The 23,096-nt window shown below is 35.3% G+C and overlaps 1 protein-coding gene across 1 annotated transcript in view; it reads right to left on the bottom strand.

Annotated features, from left to right (window-relative positions):
- Positions 1-1,663: 1,663 nt before the first annotated feature.
- Positions 1,664-23,096, bottom strand: part of LOC138694462 (uncharacterized) — a 53,420-nt gene continuing 31,987 nt past the window's right edge. Inside the window, exons 6-11 of the mRNA XM_069818196.1 lie at positions 21,973-22,101; positions 20,202-20,396; positions 19,312-19,528; positions 12,023-12,237; positions 10,281-10,477; positions 1,664-6,082 (exon numbers count right to left, since the gene is read on the bottom strand). Of these exons, the coding sequence (XP_069674297.1) occupies positions 5,897-6,082; positions 10,281-10,477; positions 12,023-12,237; positions 19,312-19,528; positions 20,202-20,396; positions 21,973-22,101 (1,139 nt within the window). The 3' untranslated portion in view covers positions 1,664-5,896. The remainder of the gene's footprint in view (positions 6,083-10,280; positions 10,478-12,022; positions 12,238-19,311; positions 19,529-20,201; positions 20,397-21,972; positions 22,102-23,096) is intronic.

Raw genomic sequence — 23,096 nt, 5'->3', positions numbered from 1 at the left:
GAGGGTTGTGATTGGTTACTAACAGGCGAAGACAAGATTTTCGTCACAGTAAGGAAGACATTTATTTATGACAACCAATTAATAGGGGGGGGGGGGGAGTAGAAGGTCTGTCGGCAAAGTCCTTTTTATGAAACTGTACTCCATGAAATAAAATGGACTATATGCGCCCTAGCTTTGTGATGCAAACGATGGGTGGGTTATCCATAAAGTGTCGCCGTTTTCTTCTCAGAGCTGCTCACAGAATGTTTCGCAAAATGAACAGTAGTACTCCGTATTCACGTTCTGCCTTGGGGGAATGTATTCTTTAAGATCACACCATCCCAATCATAGGCAAGAATCAGCATAGCCTTCACATTGGTGGGGGTCTGCCAAACTGTTGTTTTTCGTGATGACCCATGATGACGCTATTCATCCGATTGGCGTTTCAGCTGAGGTTCATAAGATCTGGCCCAGGTGTCATCAATTGTAATGATATGCAGTAAGAAGACTCTCCTTCGCTCTCATAGCGCTGCAAGACAGTATGAGAAGCGTCATATCACTGCCACTTCTGCATGTCCGTTAAATCATGTGGAACTCATTTTGAGGCAATTTTCCGAATTTTCAGGCAGTTCTTCAGGATGTGGAGCACAGTCGAAGGCGCCAATCCTGTATCTTGCGCTAACTCACGAATCGCTAAGTTCCGATCCATCTCCACTATCACAGACACAGTCTGTACTTGTTCGTCACTGGTGGGTGACCAGATCGAGGCATGTCCAACACACATTCACGTCCTTGTCTGAAGGCTCTAACCCACCTTGCTACAGTTTGGTAAGGTAACACAGCCGCACCGCAAGTCTCTTGCAGTCCTTGATGACAGTGTCGTGCCGTGCAACCTGCAGCATAGTTGCCACTACTAAAAAATCAACCCATGTATATAATAATTAATAAATATTAAATATCAATCAGCAGATACTTAGGCCTACTTGATTCGAAAAATTGTGGTTGAACACCCTATATGCACTCGTATTTACGATAATCTTCAATAAAGCTAATCTTACTTGCTGCCATTTTCAGCTTAAAATGTCCACCATCACCAAACAAAACAATTTTCAGTTTATTCAAAGCCACCTAGAATAATCAGCTGTTCACTATGTGTTGCTGTTGAATGAAATATGTACAAAATACTCACTGGCGATGGGTAGCTTTCAATTGCTGCGTGTCGCATTTTTAGTGGAAAAAGCATGCACAATTGAATCTGTTTCGTTCACTCTTGCATGCATTGCTTGAATATGTGAAAGTTGAAAGAAAATTTGAACCGTGTAGATCCACCATAAGAGTAACCATATAGCCTACCAAGAATTAAAAAATAAATAAAATAATAATTAAAAACAAAACACTACTTCTCAGAAGGGTAGTCAGATTGTACATTTCTCCCATATTCTTACGTCTTCTTACCTTAAAATACGTCTTCCGTAATTTGAGGGTTATCTATTTTTTTCTCCGCAATGTAATTGTTTCCAATATGGAGTCTATTAGGTCTATATGCAGAGACTTATTTTAATAATGCTGTGTGTATTTGTATAGTACTATGTACAGAAGTTGTTATAAAAAAAACTAGCCCTAGTGGCTTGTAAAGAATGGCAATAGCCTTACACTTTTAACAATAAACAATCAATTATATTAGTATAATATGTTATTAAAACCCTGGAAAATATATTTTCCTTATTTTTTGTGAAAATATTCCTTGTTTTTCTTAAAACAAATCTGGAAACATTAGTCTAGGGAAGGAAAGAAAACATTAAATACTTATGCACATGTTCAAAAAAAATTGACAGAATTTAGAATTGCACTAAATATTCCATAAACAATAAACACTAAATTAGTAGCAAACTGCATTCACTGCAAATTTCTTAACGAGGCTGTTAATTTCTGTCTGAAGAGGAAGGCCCAAGAACTGCTCTATTGTTACTGTCACTTTCCTCGCTGTTATTGATTTACTTATTCCTACAGCAAGCACATACCATATACCAAGAATGAAAAAAGAAGACACTGATACTTGAGAAGGAAAGGAAATGTTAAATACTTATGCTCATGTTCAAAAACTAAATGATAGATTTTAGAATTACATTGAAAACTCCACAAACAACAAAACACTAAATTAGTAGCAAACTGCATTCACTGAACAATTCTGTCTGAAGAAGAAGATCCAGGAATTGCCCCACCATTACAGCACTTTGCTCACTGTTATTGATGTAGACTGATTTCAACATATTTCCGCGATTCCTGTCTAGTTCACTTTCATGTATCAAAGATGCGACTGTATTGTAAACGATTCTGTGACAACCGAACTTTGAGTACATCTCTCGCCACTGGCAGATCACAACCAACACTCCTACTTATTCTTACAGCAAGCACTTTGAAGACAGTATTGTCTTTTAGAAAAAATACTAAACATTTCACTGGACTTCTTACTTTCAACAATATTTAGCACATTTAGAGCATATAGCTGAATCAAAAGGATGGAATGTGTGAAATTAACAGACAGAATAAGAAACGAAGCTGTGTTGGAAAGAGTGGATGAAGAAAGAATGATGCAGAAAGCAGAAAAGGAATTGGCTGGGTCACGGGTGGAGAAGAAACTGCCTTCTGAAGACTGCACTGGAAGGAATGGTGAACGGGAGAAGAGTTCGGGGCAGAAGAAGATAGCAGATGATAGACGACATTATGATATATGAATCATATGAGGAGACAAAGAAAGACTGGAGAATGCTGGGTTTGCAATGAAAGACCTGCCCTTGGGCAGAACACTATGAACAACTGAAGCTGAATCGACTTCCAGTTTATTTCTAACATCAGTCTAGATTTGTTTCATGATAGTGTGAGAGTTTGAAATTGGGATATCTAATGCAAAAGAAAGAATTCTATGAAAATTTATCATGCATCTGTCATTGCTGAGGATTTTAAATATTGCAAATATTCTTCAGTGACAGAATGATATTGCTTTTCCATCACAGCTGGCAAGATTTTTCTAATAGTAATATTTATTAAACACAAATATGTACAACTTTCTGCCATTTTTTATTTGATTCAGAATCTCGCAGAGTGAAGGTGACTGTGGAGTAGGTACTGATAGAATGATGTTGGTAATGGTGAGGGAAAACGGGAGACCCCCGAAAAAACTACTTGCGCCCGCTCTGTCTACCATAATCTTTCAGGACCCAGACAGGAATCGAACATGGATCGGCATGGTGGAAGGCAGAGAGGATAACCAGGGCGAGGTTAAGATTTCTGTAACCACACAAAATTTTTCGTAAAGTTCATCTTTATCAACAGTTACATTACAGTTTTGAAATAGTGCACATAATTCCTCAAGGGTAGATGGTCAATTAAATCTAAAAAAATGACTATCTAAAAAAGTCATACCATTTTATCAAATATGCTAATGCTCACTCATATACATTAACATAACCACTCTTTATTCCATTTTTGACTTATCTAATTGTTCAATGAAAAGAAGAATAGTGATGCGTAATTGTATAATTTTCAGAAGCAGTAATTCGTTCTTAACAATGAATGGTTTTAAAAAATTATCTAATCCACTACTTTGAATCACAACCTCTAATTAGCATAATATTTCCGGTATTTACTTGGTGGTTAACTTCTCCTCTTCCATTGTTGGAACAATCAATATCACATTTGCAGTAACACAAAAAACTTAAGAGTAAACTTTGACGTGTTTCTTAAAAATGGGATTTCTTCCAACAACTCGCTTTTGTCATACATTTTCTTTTTGGCATCTCGTTTTATGTGTAAGTTTGATAAGCTTCCCAATAAATTATAGTGACATCCAATAAGAGAGCTTCGGCACTATCAAATTAGTCAATATGCTTAACAAAAGTAAATTCTGACTGCACTGGTAGCTGAATGATTTCTCATTATTGTTTGAATTTTTTTTCTTTATCGCTTAGAAAATATTCTGTATAATGATTGGTCATAAGATCCAAAGTGGCACAGTTGATATGCTTATCACGTCTTAAGTTAAGACAAGTAGCGCAGTATTTCGTGTGGAAAGGGCGAGGGGAGCTCAGTATATTGGTTTCAATATGCCAAAGGTCAGCGGTAATAACTACTTACATATATACAGTGTGAAAATGTAACATTCCAAGCCAGCCATTAAAATAATAGAACTAGAGAAGTATCACCAAATAAATTGGTCAAAAAATTAAATTAATACACATTAATAAAATGTTGTAGTATAAATAAAATTGAGAATTAATATTATCGATACCGGCAATATGGACAATAGGGCCAGCCGCAATTAAAGTCTGTGTCACATGGAACAAACATGAACATGAAGAAGGTGTTAGCAAGTTTTATTATTCTATTATGCATTAAATTAAAAAAACTGATCTTAAATCAGTCTGTGATCTTCATAAATTATCAGCTTAAGCTAAGGAAACATATTACAGTCAGTGACGTAGAGTGCCTTCTGAAGGAGGGGAAGTAATCAAGATTAATTAGTGATAATAATTATTCTTAAAATTCATTAAAGCAAGGATATAATTTTACGTCTATCTATAATTAAGATTCGTAGATATTTGAATATGTAAGTAAAAGTAGTACTCTGCTAACAGTTTTATCTTATAATTTATAATTCAGTGCATTATTTTTAAATAGTTTGTTTAAAAGTTTGATAAAGGTGTTTTATTTTCAATTATTATGTCATATATACCCATTACAATATCCTTCGAAACACATAAATGAATTTCCTTATAATTCAAAAGTTACAAATATAGTTCCTTACTAGGTTACCTAAATTCAATATAGTTGTTCCTTAGTGGCAGAGGGCCGATGCAAGCCGGAATATATCATAAAAAAATTAACGAAGTTTGAATATCATCGTAATTATATGTATTACGTAAAATAAAATTTATATAATTACATTTAGGTGTATAAATTTATCTTCCTATATTTTAATTCTAACACTGTTCCCTTTTAAGGTACCTATATTGAAAGCAAATTGGAATTGACAGGGTTACATCAGCTGCTTGTCTATGCGGATTACGTGAATATGTTAGGAGAAAATCCACAAACTATTAGGGAAAACACGGGAATTTTACTTGAAGCAAGTAAAGAGATAGATTTGGAAGTAAATCCCGAAAAGACAAAGTATATGATTATGTCTCGTGACGAGAACATAGTACGAAATGGAAATATACATATTGGAAGTTTATCCTTTGAAAAGGTGGTAAAGTTCAAATATCTTGAAGAAACAGTAACAAATATAAATGGCACTTGGGAGGAAATTAAACGCAGAATAAATATGGGAAATGCGTGTTATTATTCGATTACGAAACTCTTGTCATCCAGTCTGCACTCAAAAAAGCTGAAAGTTAGAATTTATAAAACAGTTATATTACCAGTTGTTCTGTATGGTTGTGAAACTAGGATTCTCACTTTGAGAGAGGAACAGAGGTTAAAGATGTTCGAGATTAAGGTATGTAGGAAAATATTTGGAACTAAGAGGGATGAAGTTGCAGGAAAATGGAGAAAGTTACACAATGTAGAACTGCATGCATTGTATTCTTCATCTGACATAATTAGGTATATTAAGTCCAGACATTTGAGATGGGCAGGGCATGTAGCATGTATGAGTGAATTCAGAAATGCATATAGAGTGTTAGCTGGGAGACCGAAGGGAAAAAGACCTTTGGGGAGACCAAGACGTAGATGGGAGGATAATATAAAAATAGATTTGAGGGAGATGAGATATAGTGGTAGGGACTGGATTAATCTTGCTTAGGATAGGGACCAATGACGGGCTTATGTGAGGGCGGCAATGAATCTCTGGGTTCCTTAAAAGCCATTTGTAAGTAAGTAAGTTATATAGAAAATAACAATTCGTATTTTAGACATTTTAAACAAGAATTGGCTGTTGTTCAATTGCATTGACGTCAATCCACTTCAGATATTCGGACACTCGGGTGTAAAGATCTGGAAAAGCTGGAATGACAGCACAGCCTGTGACACCAAAACTAACTACTCCAATCAACACATCACTTCCATCTGGATCTTCTGTGGTTAACGGGCCACCACTGTCCCCCTAGAAAATACAATCACAAAAGAAAAATCATACCATCTGATTCATTTTTAAAATGTATCTGAATCATGATTACCTAGCCTAAATGAATCTATGTTGTAACTCAGTCAGCTGACACATTATTAACAACAAAGACAGCAGGGTTCAATTCCCGGCAGATTTATTAGTTATAAATAATGATAGACAAAGAGGCTCTGGGAAGGTTTGCTTTCATACACAGGCTTCCTTAGCTTATCCATATCTCTGTCTTATCTGGATCGATTGGTATTCTTATTATTGAAAATGTTGCACAATGAAAACTCTACCAAAAACCAACAAAAAAGGAAAAACACACGCTAATAGAACTGAAAATACTATATGTAAACATTAAGAAATATGGATCGTATGCGGAGATTAAGAAGAAGGAGGAAAGATTTGCCTTTGGGCAGAAAACAATGAACAAACGAATGAATATGTATTCATTTTAATGGAACTGATTTTAGATGCTACATTATCTTGCATTTCACCAGTGCTTTAGAAAGATTATCAAGGTTTTGTCTGACTTGACAAATGGACTGTGATGAAGGTGATTCATTTTTATTCTCATGTCATTGTTATAGCAGAAAGTACAGTGTAGCCAGCTAGCATGCAGAAGATGATGGAAATAACATCGAAACTAGTCAATCAGGTAAAATAACACCATAATTTAAACATCAATACAGTGAAATCGTTATTTATGTAATATAAATAATTGAATAGTTTATCAGTAACTATATTGTTAAAAGATTGTACGTATGCAAGAACAAATGCTAATTTGTTTTTTTTTTCTCATTTTGTAACTTTGTATTTATACAATTATTACACATACAGCGTATAATGTTTTGAAAGAGATTCATTATAAAGGCCAGATAATTTTTATTGCTATTTTATGCACAAGTAGCAAGAACAAAGCAATGTTAATACGAATGTATGTAGCTTACTGCTTCCCTGACTGTGGTTGTACAACGAGGATTACATTACTGCTGATTTTTACTCCAGATCCAGTGAACTCTACAAACTATCTTAAAGTTAAAATGAAGACGAAATGTCTTTTTCAACATTGAGCTGAATACGAGCCCTTCCAGTCTCTATCGGTTTTATTACAGGCTTTAATAATCCTTATTGAACGTCATTAATTTTTACTTAAGAATTTAGTTTTCATTTTAGCACTAGAAAGTTTGTTATTATAACTAAATTCTTAAGTGATAAAAAGTGTTAAAAATGTGTAATCAAGACTTATAATTAATTTTTAATTTAATTATAATATAATTGGTAAATTTTTATTTATACAATTCAGTGTTTACTGCTCAAAGACGGGTAACACAATCGAAATTGAAACATTACGATCAGTAGCAAATGCTCTTCATGCACAAAAACACTGAAAGAAAACATTAATTTACCATTAGAACTATCTTAATATAATTATGTCTATGCTGTCTTGCATTACAATAGTTCTTTACGATATCCTCTGTGGTTAGTAGAGCTTCACTGGTGCTGATATGTTCAGCATCCATTTTATCTGATTCACTAATAAGGTACATAATTTAAAGTTGCTCGAATCGAATAAGGACAAAGGAGGTAAAGCAAGTAAAAATTACGCGAGTGCTGGTCCTTGCAAGGGGATTTGTGGTTATGGAAAAGAAGCTATGTGAGCTCCAAACCAGTAGGCCACTTGTGTAACTCATGTACCCAATTCATTGAAGGAACTTTGAACATTTTGAAGGGAAAAAGCAGAAAGATAGACGTAACCTAATAGGTACTATATTGAAGAGGGAAAGTTGTTATGGACTACCATCTGAAACATGATTTAGCCGCAGTAGAGCAGGGTCGCCTAGATTTTAGCTGGGACAGAGCAAGAGGTGAGCACTGCAATTCTCATGAGTCAAGGGAACCAAACCCTTAGATTGAGTGAGTGACGGTTGAATTAGCTCGCCCAGAAGTCCCCATGGCAGCATGCAAGAGTCAAGGCTCTCACGAATGCATTTAGAGACAATAAAATTAATTCCTGATTCTACACGTATAACTATGCTATAATACTGGGACTCAAAATGGATCAGAGCTAACCAGAATGGCATTCCGGTTTCTGAATTTTAGGAACCTTTCTGTTCTGTCTCGTAATAAATGACTATATTGCATTCCGGTTCGTTTCAATTTGGTATTATTTAGATATTGTCACTGCGCCTCCAAAATTTGCTATGTGTTTTTGAAAAGATTTTGCAGGAGAAAGGAAAAAGCATTACTTACAACTTACTTACAAATGGCTTTTAAGGAACCCGCAGGTTCATTGCCGCCCTCACGTAAGTCCGCCATCAGCCCCTATTCTGTGCAAGATTAATCTAGTCTCTATCATCATATCCAACCTTCCTCAAATCCATTTTAATATTATCCTCCCATCTACGTCTCGGCCTCCCCAAAGGTCTTTTCCCCTCCGGTCTCCCAACTAACTGCTGTGGTCATGACAGAGAATCAGTCCCATTCTGAGGCTAATTGCATGGGTTCGTAACAAGCTGTTTTTTACGGCAATGGATTGTTAACCCTTCACCCAACCCCCAAGCTTATCGACTGTTCACGACTGCTTATTCAATATATTCGCAGCTACCCTCCATATCTGGAGGCCGTGACCTCTATCCACAACCTGAGGATGTGCCATGCCGTGGTGCTAGGGACCCACAATATATGGAAGGAAAAAGCATTATCACTTTTAATTCCCTTGGTTCGATATAATTTCAATCATTACAAGCAAAATGATGAAACTGTACTGAAAGTAACTTTGAAAATTAAGAGAATTGAAAGTGACAGTGCTTTTTCTTTTTCCTGCAAAAATTGGAGGCACAGCGACAATATGATATTTCAACACATTTTAAGGATATGTGCATTTTATTCAATATATTTCTATTGGCTGAATGAAATGATTAACAGTACCAGTACCTTTCGTAGTTTCCGTCTATGTAAAATATGTTAAAGAAATGTTAATTACATACGTGCTCACGCACGCACGCACGCGCACACACACACACACACACACACACACACACACACACACACACACACACACACACACACATATAGATAGGTGGGAGCGATGTAGCTGTGCAGATTCAAGAGAAAATAGAAAACACTAAAATAAATAAAAGAAACCTATTATTCATTTGTAATTAAGTGCATGGTTAATGAGAAAATTAGACTGAAAGTCTGCGTACTTTGATAAGAGTACATCGCCTGTTCACCTCAAATATACACTCGAACTAGGTCTGAATTGCAGCATTCCGTCCTTTAATAACTGCAGTAAAATTGTCAGATTCCTAATGCCAAGAAATAACGATAGTCTAAGGTACAGTATGCATTAATATGTATTTATATTCAATTTGCAAGAAAACCGTCCATTGCAACGAGATAAGGGATAAATAATTTCTTATCAGTTTTCTAATGATAACAGTAAACTCAGAAACATACGGACAGTACTTATCGAGTACAACAGCGTTTCTATTTAGGGATTTTTTTTTCTGGGACTAATATGGTATTAGAATTTTTTGTTGTACCGGTACTTTATCCAAGGAATCTATAAGCTGCACGGTTATATTACTTCCACCCTATATATATAACATGGTTATAACTACTTGACGTCATCTGATTGGTCATTTAATTTCGTTGTTGACATTATCAACACCACTTTATCCACGAAAGTAACAGAGCGTTCTGGTTCGTGAAAACGTCTATTTCTAGCCTTGTGTGACGCAATCATGTTCAGCGATAAGTCTATATTTTGCAACGTTTAATCTTCTAGGATAATTAGAAAATTAACCATGTGAAAGCTTCTCTCATTTTAAATTATTAAATTCTCTGCATTTCCAGCAATTTCTAACTATATTTTTGTTTAATTTAAACGTATCAAACGTTTTACTAATGTAAAACTAGAAAACATTTCTGTTTAGATTTCAATTCAATTTCTTTCAATATATGTGGAACAATTTTCTTTATGATATTAGGTGTTTGTTTATTCATAATCCTTATTACTTCAATTTTAATTGTTTTTGAGGTCAACGCATGCACTACAGATTAAATAGAAATCTTCTGACTCACGCCATACAATATAACATTAATGTTTATTTATAATTTAAGAAATTTATAAGAGTTACTGTACCATTATGTGTTCATTCCATAGCCCGAATGTACTCATACTCACAAAACAAGTTCCTTGCAATGAAGATGGCGCAGCACACAGCATACCTAAGCCTACTGGCTCCTCTATAATTCGGGAACACTGATAATTGGACAGCGTGTCTACTTCTAGTTTCTGCAACACTGGGCTAGGCTCGCCCATAGGAAAGGCCGTAATGCCCCACCCAACCACTGTGCTTCGTCGGCCTGTGTACATCTCATCTGTATGAACACAAAGTATCAATTTACAGATTCTTTAGGTAAGTTCTGCATAAGTCTTACTTATTCTACAACTGACAAAATTCTGGAGGCAGTTAATAAAAAATTACAGATAGGCTGAACAACCAAACAACCTTCTGATCAACTGAACGTGTGACCAAATGAGGCTGAATGACTGACTGATCAACAGAATACTAATTGACCAACCGACTGGCAGACTGAGTGTCTGGATGACGGAATAATACACTCACTGACTGAACGAAAATGACTTAAATTGTTGTCATGGACTGGTTGAATCAACAGGCAGTCACTTTTTAAGGAATACTTTGTATATTCAGTTTCTTTAAGATTATAACAATAAATATTTTTTATGGCTAAATGCTCTTTACTTTATGAATTGCCCTTGTATTTTTTCAGGTTTCGTATCTGCTGGAGGCGCACTATTAGCCAAATGGCTAGAGCGTCAGCTTTCCATGCTGGTAATCCTGGTGGGTCCAACTGGAATTTATGGTAGACGAAGATGGTGCAAGGGTAGGTTTTCGTGGGGTACTTCCGTTTCTCCTACCAGTATTCCATCATTGCTCCATTAATCATCATACGGTGTGACATAGTTCGTCTCCTAAGGTGTAGCTGAAAGAATACAAGCTTCATCACGTCGCCTAGTAGATGAGAAACTTTGAGTGAATGACGGAGGTCAAGTGTCACCATTAGTTAAAAAAAGTATCTGCTGGTTTTTTCCGTTATGATTTAATCTTCTGTTATCATCTCTCAAAATATACCATAGGCCTAAGTATAGTTTCCGTTTCATTGTGCGAGACTTCTTTGTTACAGAGATGTTTCTTTTCTTGCCGGTTCCTCTGCTTTTGCCAGTGAAAAATATAAATGCTGGTTTAGCAGTGAGTTATAAGCAGACTATGTACAGTCAATGTAATATTAAAATTGTTTAAAAACAGTCTTGGCTCAAGCTACAGTATTTATTCATAGAGAGGCTTATTTAGGAAAATTAAACATTTCAAATAAAAAATTTGAATTTTAGGATGATAAATCATTCAGTGAATACAAAATTGTATCACAATTCAAATAATTAAATCAAATTCGTATGGTAAGTGAAAATAAAAGAAATGTGCGGTGTACCAAAGCCCTTTGCATTCCAATAGCCACCACAGTTTTTAACTACACAACACACAAGTTCAGAATGGAAATTTTCTCAGTTGTCTTCCAATTTCTCCACTCTCTCCATAACACCACTTTCTGAGAAATCACATTTTCCCCTTTCCCCTACTTCCAGTATTAAGCCTGTTACTAAAGCTGAATTTAATGTGAGAGGAAAGGACTGTCATTTTTAATCCAGAGCACTGCCACAGCTCGCAGACTGGTGTATCCACAGCCACAAGCCTAGATTATTTGCAGAATAATAATCTACTTAATGCAAAATTACCACGAAAAAAGATGAACGAGAGTCCAAGTGAACTTTTCATTCCTTTTCGTATAAAAATTACCTCTAACTTGTATAAAATTAGATTCCTTTCACGTTGCAGATTACTTCACCTGGATCTGGAAGACAAACAGGTCTGATGCGATGTGAGAAAGCCACAGGCTTGTCCAAGTGCAGCAAAGCTATATCGTTGGAGAGCAGGAAAGGATGGAAGTGCGAATGGAAGAGCACAGCCTGCACACCGCGAGTTATATGATCTGTTTCGTTGGGTGACGTGAGGTCATGGTCACCCAGCTGCAGCACCAACTCCTCTATAGGTGTGTCGCGCCTGCGGAGCAAACCATTTACAAAATCTGACGACATTGGATAGCTTCAAGCAGCATTAAATTTAACTGCAAAGATAAAGGTATGATAAATGCTTGAATGGTTGGAAAAGAAATGTGGAATCCAATAAAATAGTGAAATTCTAAAAGATTCCTCATTTTATCCTTACTTTTTTTTTTCATTTCTTCCGTTTCTTTTACTTTCTTATTACACGCAGAATAAAAAAGTATAACAGCGGTTTTAAGATTTTCGCTGAAATATATATATTTTCCACCATAATGAGAAGATAATCTTCGCCATGCTGATTGTCTGTATACAGTGATTTCTTCTAAACCATTAAAAGGATTTTGTTAATAGTCAGTTCATCTCATCCAGAACTGAAATTCATGAATTATGAAAATTATTACTAAAATGATGTCTTCATTTAAAAACACACCAAATAGTAACTGTCTAAAAAAAGTAAAGAAGAATGTGCCAATTTGTTGTGCCTCTAAAAGTGTTGGTGTAGAGAAATTAATTGTTATGTAATGTATCCTATATACTGGGTGTTCAGTTCAAAGTGTGTCATGGCTCGCTGTATGCTGTCATGTGGCTAGCCAATGAGCCTAGAGAATTCAATCTTCCTACACTTCCGCAGAGGTGTATAACCTATGAGGCAGAGAAGTTGCCTAGGAAGTACGGCGTTCATTCTGAAGAGTACGTACCGATACGTATGGTAACGCCGGTAGTGGCAGGAATGTAAACTGTTTGGAAATACGTACTGTCGGGATGTGGGGAGAGGGTTAAGACGATTACTTACATATTTGTTGACATTAACTTCGACGGTCAACATGGACACGGAGCATTTGATTTGCGTTGTGGAATGTTACCGTACGCAACCGATGATAACTGCATACGACTTGCCGGCGCAAAACACAGTTCAAAAGAGGTTATGGTAGCACACAGACTGTACAGACCGCCATCTGTTGCTACGATGTTCAAGTTATACCGTACACGTTCTCTAGTTCAGATTGAAGAATGCCTTGAATAATAGGCAACTTCTCTGACATATAAGCTGAAACTCGCTTCAAATCGGTGACCCAACAACAGTGACGTCATGACACACTTTGAAATGAATACCCAGTATACAAAAACTTTTATAGCTTAAAGACATCTACAAATTAACGTAACCATAACCATTTAGAAAAGAGAACAAAAAGTAATGTACAATAAATACATTGATAGGCTGTTTTTATAGATCTCACTGGTTGGACAAGATTTCTGAAGTCTCGATTACTGATCGCAGTAATTGGCTTATGGCTGATGATTATAGTGAAGTTTAGAATGGACATTGGAAGCACTCTTAATTGTTACTGTTTTATAAGGTTTAGAGAGAACACTGGAAGCACTCTTCATTGTTACTTATTGTTTTATATGCCATTTACATAGGGGCTGTAGAAGAAGTGAAAAAACTCCGAAATTGAAAATTTTATCATTTTACTGAAGAAAGAGATCTGTAAGAAATAAATTATGAATAATTTGACAAACATTTTTAAATAATAATTGCTTTGATTGCTGCATAGTACGTATAATGAGAAAATATATCATTTATTGACATTTTCATGCTGTATATGTGTACATCCCCCAACGCTAAAGTAGGACAGGAGGATATTTTTAGACCAACTATTGGAAAAGAGAGCCTACACGTAACTAGTAGTGACAATGGAGTTAGATTAGTCAACTTTGCCACATCGAAAAATTTAATTGTCAAAAGTACAACATTCCCCCATAAGGATATACATAAATATACTTGGACTTCTCCAGATGGATTGACACACAACCAAATAGATCACATCTTGATAGATAAACGGAGACATACTACTATAGTAGACATTCGAACTTTCAGGGGTGCAGACTGTAATTCTGACCATTATTTGGTAATTGGAGAATTAAGAGAAAGACTATCAGTAGCCAAGCGAGTAGAGCAACAAGTTAATATTACTAAATTCAATATTTTGAAATTAAAGGAAGATGAAACTAAGCAAAATTATCAGGTCGAAATTTCGAATAGGTTTGCCACTTTAGAAAGTTCCGATGAAGTTGAGAAAGAATTAGATGTTAACAGCGTGTGGGAAAATATCAGAGATAGTATCAAAATTGCACCTGAGCAGAGCTTAGGTTATTATGAAATTAAGAAAAAGAAACCGTGGTTTGATGAAGATTGTTGCATGGTAGTAGAAAGAAGGAGACAGGCAAAATTGAAATTCTTACAGGATCCAGTTGAGGAGAAGAGAGATAATTATTTCAATGAAAGACGGGAAGCAAGTCGTACACTTAGGAATAAAAAGAGAGGTTACTTGAAGGAAAAACTGAACGAGGTAGAAACAAATAAGTTAGTAGGAATAAAAACATTAGAGATTTATATAAGGGTATAAAGGAATTTAAGAACGGATATCAGCCAAGGGTAAACGTGATCAAGGATGAGAATGGTGACTTGCTTGTAGACTCTCCATCAGTCCTAAACAGATGGAAAAACTATTTTGCGCAACTACTAAATGTACATAGGCCAGATAGAAATGATCGGGACGAGATTGAAATACAAACTGCTGAGCCATTTATACCCGAACCCACGCTTTCAGAAGTCGAAATTACCATAGAAAATCTGAAAAAGTACAAGTCTCCAGGTATCGATCAAATTCCAGCAGAATTAATACAAGAGGGTGGAAGTGCATTATATAGCGAAATTTATAAACTTGTACTTGCTATTTGGGAAAGGGAAATTGTACCAGAACAATGGAAGGAATCCATAATTGTACCTATTTTTAAGAAGGGGGACAAAACCAACTGTGGTAACTTTCGAGGAATATCACTTTTGTTGACGTCGTACAAAATTTTGTCCAATATTCTTTTGAGAAGATTAGCTCCGTACGTAGATGAAATTATTGGGGATCATCAGTGCTGTTTTAGGCGTAATAGATCGATTATTGATCAGATTTTTTGTATTCGACAGATAATGGAGAAAAAAATGGGAGTATAAGGGTACAGTACATCAGTTATTCATAGATTTCAAAAAGGCATATGACTCAGTTAAGAGGGAAGTATTATATGATATTCTTATTGAATTTGGTATTCCCAAGAAACTAGTTCGATTAATTAAAATGTGTCTCAGTGGAACATACAGCAGAGTCTGTATAGGTCAGTTTCTATCTGATGCTTTTCCAATTCACTGCGGGCTAAAGCAGGGAAATGCACTATCACCTTTACTTTTTAACTTCGCTTTAGAATATGCCATTAGGAAAGTTCAGGATAAGAGGCAGGGTTTGGAATTGAACGGGTTACATCAGCTTCTTGTCTATGCAGATGACGTGAATATGTTAGGAGAAAATCCACAAACGATTAGGGAAAACACGGGAATTTTACTGGAAGCAAGTAAAGCGATCGGTTTGGAAGTAAATCCCGAAAAGACAAAGTATATGATTATGTCTCGTGACCAGAATATTGTACGAAATGGAAATATAAAAATTGGAGATTTATCCTTCGAAGGGGTGGAAAAATTCAAATATCTTGGAGCAACAGTAACAAATATAAATGACACTCGGGAGGAAATTAAACGCAGAATAAATATGGGAAATGCGTGTTATTATTCGGTTGAGAAGCTTTTATCATCTAGTCTGCTGTCAAAAAATCTGAAAGTTAGAATTTATAAAACAGTTATATTACCGGTTCTTCTGTATGGTTGTGAAACTTGGACTCTCACTCTGAGAGAGGAACATAGATTAAGGGTGTTTGAGAATAAGGTGCTTAGGAAAATATTTGGGGCTAAGCGGGATGAAGTTACAGGAGAATGGAGAAAGTTACACAACACAGAACTGCACGCATTGTATTGTTCACCTGACATAATTAGGAACATTAAATCCAGACGTTTGAGATGGGCAGGGCATGTAGCACGTATGGGCGAATCTAGAAATGCATATAGAGTGTTAGTTGGGAGACCGGAGGGAAAAAGGCCTTTGGGGAGGCCGAAACGTAGATGGGAGGATAATATTAAAATGGATTTGAAGGAGGTGGGATATGATGATAGAGACTGGATTAGTCTTGCACAGGATAGGGACCGATGGCGGGCTTATGTGAGGGCGGCAATGAACCTTCGGGTTCCTTAAAAGCCATTTGTAAGTAAGTAAGTATATGTGTACATCAGCTCTCAGACTTCTTGCACTTGCTCTTAATGGATAATAGAAAATCGGTAGAATGGTGGAAGAAAAAACAGACATATACCGAGAAAACTTACCCAACTATAGTCTTTATTCACTACAAATTCCACTTGGATTCTTCAGTAGTCCTACTATATGAACCCTGCTCTCCGATAAGAAAAATGAATGTTGTAGTTAATTCTATATTCCACTTCCTTGCTATTTTTATCACTACAACTACCAGACACAACATATGAATTAGATTTTTAGAACATGGGCGAGAACTTTTGTCTAGAGACCTCTTAATGAGGGACAGGGTTCTTCAATATAGAATGACCCTAAGACACGAAGAAGGAAGGAAAATGCCCTTGAATATACATTGAAAACAATATAATACTTAAAAAACAATATACTTGGCATATTTTCACTCGGTACTGAGTTTTGGAATAATATTCTGGAGAAATTCTACAGATAGTAACAGTATATTCTTACTGCGAAAAAGAGTAGTTAGAATAATAGTTGGTGCCAAATCTAGGAAATCATGTAGGGTCATTTTCAAGGAACTACAAATAATGCTCATGGCATGTCAGTATATTTTTTCACTAATAAACTTTTTCGTATGTAATCGTAAAAAACTTTGTAATTAATTCAACAGTTCATAGCATAAATACTCGCCAAAAATGACTTTCATACTCCACTGGAAAAATCAATCAATCAATCAATCTTCTTAATGTATCCGTCTGTTTGCTGACAACATAAAGTCCACTATAGTCCACTGTAGTCTTTTCAGTTCTCGTTTTTCATGAGAAATGAGGCGTATTTTGATCGGTGTTCATTATAAATGCCTGTTGCTAGTACCAGAGTTGGGGTGTAGACAATATATATTGCAGAGCTGTATCTTCTGCAACTGGTACTGATGATTTTAATTGACTTCTTTTGTGGTTTATGGATGGACAGTGTAGAAGAATGTGTTCCAGATCATCATGATTATTACACCACAGACAAGTAGGAGTATCAGAAAGGTGAAATCGGCGTATGTATAATTGTGTGACAATGTGACCTGTTCTGGCTCTTGTTAAAAATGTTTGAACATGTCTGGGAAAGTTATTGGCAAATCTATCATGCTATCAAAAAGAAGTGCGTTATATGGTAGTAAAAATATTTAATAGCCTCCCTATGGATATAAAAAAATCAAACTCAAAACATAAGATTATTTAAAGCCAAATTAAAGAAGTACCAGTACCTAATTTCCCACGCCTTCTATTCTGTAAGTGAATTTATGACATTTAACAATGCTACCGGTACATGAATATTTCTGTCTTGTATTAAGTATCAATACTAACCTCTTGTGTTGTACTAGTATATTGTAAAACCCTTCTGTATATATTTCAACTAGACTGTGACTGCAATTAAAACCTTGTAGTACTATTAAGATTTTTTGATATGTTCCATATTTTAGCTGTGAAGCGATATAGGAATGTCATGTAATGTAAATGAATACAATATAATACACTTCATCTCAGCCAGGTTTGAACTCACGGAATTCATATACAATGGCAAGCAATATTACTAGACATATTTTTAACGATATTAATACTGTACTTACATTTAAAATTATAGTATCTACGTAAAAAAGCCTTTTAATTCACTAGTACAGGTAGTAAAACTAAATAAGTAGTCTGTACAAGTGAAATAAAAATATTTATCTTAACACGCAATGAAAAATGTGGGTTTCAGAACTGTGTACTGAAATTTAATTTCTCCATCATTTCGGTTTGCTGGTTCCATTTTTAGCGATTGTGAAGGTTCGTCTATATGACAGTCTGGTACCGGTAGCTATCAGATCACTGACAATTGTTCTGTTCTGGCACTTAAAGAAGATGAAGTCTATCACATTGGCAAAACACTCGGATTCAAAGAATAAGTGAAGGTACCACTTTTCGAGTAATACTGTTTTGAAGATGGTCCAGTAAGTAGTTTCGATATATTAAATGTCACGACAAGATTGTAAAACTCAAAAATTTAATCACAACTCAATCACAACGAAACTCTTATTATTTTAACATCTTTCCTGATCTATAACTCACCAACTTACCGAACATAATAAGCAAATGAAAATAAGAAGCAAAGTGAACAAATAAATTCTTTTTACACAGTACTGAAAACCCTACAATGAAAAAGCTGGCTAATAATGTATATTTTTATTCTTCATTGTTTGGTACACTCTCTTAACACTTGTATAATCACTGATTAACAATAACTTATTTACTGTGTTACTATTATAAAAATACCTGGCCGACTAGTTTTGAGGTGGTGTCCCTCATTGTCCGAAGCCTAGTGAGATCTTGAGGAAACCAGAAGATAGTGCAAGACCTCACTGGCTGCGGACAATGAGGGACACCATCTCGAAACTAGTCAACCAGGTATTTTTATAATATTAACACAGTAAAGAAGTTAGTGTTAATCAGTGTATATTATTATTATAAGAATTGAGGGGCTTAGAACAAAAAGCAGGTAAGTGGCATTATTAAAAAAATGAGGTAAGTCCGTGTTGTGATAGCCCAAAAGGATGTTTCTTTGGGATAAAATCAGGTAAGTGATCACACTGTGCAGTGCTGCTATATGGGCATCATTTCACCAAGCTAGTGTATAATATTTCATTGCATGTAGAACTTTAACTGTAATTTCCTCAAAGCTAGGTTTATGTCACTTACCTGCTTTTTGTTCTAAGCCCCTCAATTAATTTAAGCCTTCAGCTAGCCACTGACCACTCATTCAACATCAGCATCTTCCATCTAATACATTATGTGATATTTGAAATCAATAAACTACAGTAACGTTATGTTACAAAGATCTACTTGATATCTACTTGATATTCATGGCTATGCTCTTATGTACAAGAAACTTACGTCATGAGGCAATGTGCTGCAGTCAAGACAAATTGATCATTGATCAGTGCACCACCACAAAAAAATAAGTCATCTAGGAAGATGGCGACCTGCCAGGGAAATTCGTGCAACTGCGCATCTGTGCCTCCGACAATACGTTCCTCAGCATCTGATGTTCTTCTGTGCCCTAGATGCAGTATGTAGGAGTTCTCCTGTTGTAAGTGCTTCTTCGTGGTTCCTGCAGTTATGATATGAGCGAAAAATAGATCACAAAACAATACAATTTTCCTAAGGAGGAGCATTGAAATAAAAGGTAAATACGAAGTTGTATACGGTATATACAATAGCACGAAAACTACGTTTATATAGCAACGTAACATAAAACCGAGACCAAAACCAGTATTCACCTTGGAAACTTTCACATTCAATTAAATTGTTGGAAAGTCATAACCATTAGGAGTACGGTACCTAATAGAAATCCTGCAACATGTCATTAAACTGCAACCACCACACTTCTAAGAGACTTCTACACCCTAGAATGCAACAATTCTATGCTCTTTATTATAGGACTTTCTACAGTGCTATAGTTTTTCCTCAACGAAACAAAATATGATGTTGTTCATTTAATTTTTTTTCTTCATTGGTCCCTATCTAATACATCTGGATCTTGCAGTCCTTTCAGTTGCATATTTCTTCTTACTCCGTCCATCCAATTTTCATTAGGCCTTCTTTTCCTATTCCTTCCTTTCAGTTCCCATTGCATGATTACAATACTATGCAAATTGAATAAAAGCAGAACACAGCGGCCATTTTTATTGTCATATTCGTAATTACTAGCATAAAATTCGTCAGAATTAATTTATTTCGTTTTAGTAACATTTTGACTGTTTGAGCAGTGTCAGTAATCTTACCATAGTAAAATGTGTTGAAAATTGGTTCTGGGAAACTCCACCAAGGTGCACCATCTTGATAACGGGATTCATATCTTCGCCACCTGACGTCATGCCACAAGCCAAATAAGTTAGGGAAATGTGTAAATATATTATCTGTAGCTGATGCACTTATATGCAGAGAATCAAGTTCCTTTCTTCCACATGTTGCTGGTACTGAAGAAAAAAAAAAAAGAGTCATACATGAGATGTAATCTGAAAATGGTGAGTCTTTCAATTTTGTGTAGGAAAAAATATAGGAGTGCAACATAATGAACTGTTTATTAAACTACTAAATTAGCTCTGCACCTCTGCTTGTTATTATTATTTAATTATCTAAACAATAACAGCTCCCTGTATTAACAGGCTCCACAAAGACAGAGCATATTGACAATAGGCAGTTGAAAGTATAAATAACATACACATGTTTAAGTTTAAAGGAGTCACACAACAATGACAAGAAATGATTGATTAAATAATTAGGCACTAATTAATTATTTGAAGATCACTGTTGACCGTAGAGATGGTTTTGGAGTAGAAATTGCTGATATATATATATATATATATATATATATATATATATATATATAAAGTACCGGTAAATGCTTGTGTTTAGTGCAAGTAAGGTGCAGGATACAATATTAATCGTTCTGTAATGCAAAATACTCGCATACTGGAAATGAGTCACGTGTTTTTGCTGACTTCCCACGGAATATTCTAATTAAAAACATTATGTTCGCTTAAGAAAGGTTGTACCATAATTTGTACGCCATGCCACTGCCAAATTCAGTGGTACTATGTTATATCTTTGAAGCTATAAACCTAATGAGAATTATAAACAGCGTGTTCCATTATTAGGTTTAAGAGCTAAAAACTTCTCAACTACAGTTTCTTGGGATTTTAAAGTACCTACTGTATGATTTTAACTGCAGGGTTTACAAAATCAATTTTTGCATAGAAACTAGTACAAAATTCATGTAGAAAGTTCGAAAATAAATCTTATAAACTTTCCATGAAGATATTAAAACTTATACCATATCATACCATACCATACCATACCATACCATACCATACCATACCATACCATACCAACTTATACCATAAGTTACCATACAAAATATTTTTATGTACCAATACAGAGAATTTTAAAACCACAAGACTGTAGGTAAGGAGATGAAGATAAAGGTGAACTACATAAGACAGCAGTTAAGTGTGACACTTTCGTTACTGGTACATTAAAAATATTTATTATTCAATTATATATCTTTAATAAAGAAAGTTATACATTTTTATATTACGTTTATAATCTTATTAATTTCACTGAGATTAAATATTATGTTACCGGTATTCATCTGCAACAGTACAAATTTAATTATCTCTTTTTTATTTATTTTCTCTTACTTAAGAAAAACGTCAGCATAAAAACTGTTTTCGTCTCTCTCTCATGAACATGCACAATCTCAATAGAACACCTCCTTCTACAATTTGTTTTCCATTCTAAATGTCCTTTAAGCCAGAAACTACATTATTACTGGAACTCAGGTGGCCGATAACTAATCTATCAAACTGTAAGTCTAAGATTTAAATTAAAATTTTTCTTAAAGGGGTGGTGAGCAATTTTTAACATGATGTCGAGAATAATATCTATCAGCAGATTTGATCTACATGCCAGAGCCAAGTTCCCATGATGAGGAGAGAAGAACATTTCTTCATTAATTCCAAGAGTTTTCAATAATGCAGTAGTGTTACTTACCTCTGAAGTTGCTGAGATCCGAGCACCTCAGCTGAATCACCTTAATGTTCCAGTGGTAATAAGCTTCATTCTGCACCAGTAGTGCCAATTTCAAAGGTTTGCTTTGACCTGGATTCACTGCTACAGTTGCTGCAGAACAGGCTCAAATTAGCATTTCACACTTCTCAACTTGTAACAAGCGTGAGCAATGCCATAGCATCAGAGGAGACAGAGTAATAACCAGAATTAAGCTTTTGGGTATTCCATCGTGTCCTGTAACTTTACATCAGGTTCCAGGACATGGTGGAATACCCAAAACCTCAATTCTTATTACAGTAACTGTGAAAGTCTAAAACTTACATAAAGTAAAAATTATTTGGAACCATAACAGATAATTCTGCACAACCAAAGAATTAATAATCCTTACATAGAAAAAAAAAATATATAAAATCTAGGACAAAATTATTCATTGCCTGTGATAAAACTCACAAAAATGTACAATATTTCAACGAAGAATACTCCTTTCTTAAAAAATTATTAACTGTCTTGATCAAAAAACCTTACCCAGCACCTTTGTATAGTTGAAACAAAAAATAAAAATGTTCCTTGTTTTCCTCTACCTACACATCCAGAAAATCCGCTTGTGATGTTAGGAGATTATTTGAAGAGAAATTCCCAGATGATCGAGTTCCAAGTCGTGATACAATTCATAAATTAATTTAAAAATTTCGGGAAATAGGAAGTTTTCAAGATAAGAAGCAAAGAAGGCGACATACAGCCTCAGAAAACCATTTTGTCGCACAGATATTGTATAAGTTCCAGAAAGGAGGCAGTGCACATGATCAGACAGACAACGAAACAAAACTAATTTATTACCTCAACTAGTCTATAGGAGGAAGGAACTGGCCATCCTACCCCATTATCTCCTGGCCTAGTTGGCTCATAAGTGGCGCCTTCTTGGTATCACTTGTGAGGTTCAGACCTGTCTTCGGACAGTTGACTAAACAACAAACAACTAGTCCTTTTCTTGTGAACAGGTCGATCATCTTCTGATCATGCACACCGCCTCCTTTCAGGGACTTATAAAGCATTTATGTGACAAAACTTTTTTCTAGACTGTGCAGTGTTCATAGAAGAAACTCTTG

Source organism: Periplaneta americana, chromosome 2 (assembly GCF_040183065.1).
Source record: "Periplaneta americana isolate PAMFEO1 chromosome 2, P.americana_PAMFEO1_priV1, whole genome shotgun sequence".
Classification (NCBI taxonomy): Eukaryota; Metazoa; Arthropoda; class Insecta; order Blattodea; family Blattidae; genus Periplaneta; species Periplaneta americana.
This window is presented reverse-complemented; position numbering and strand designations above follow the sequence as displayed.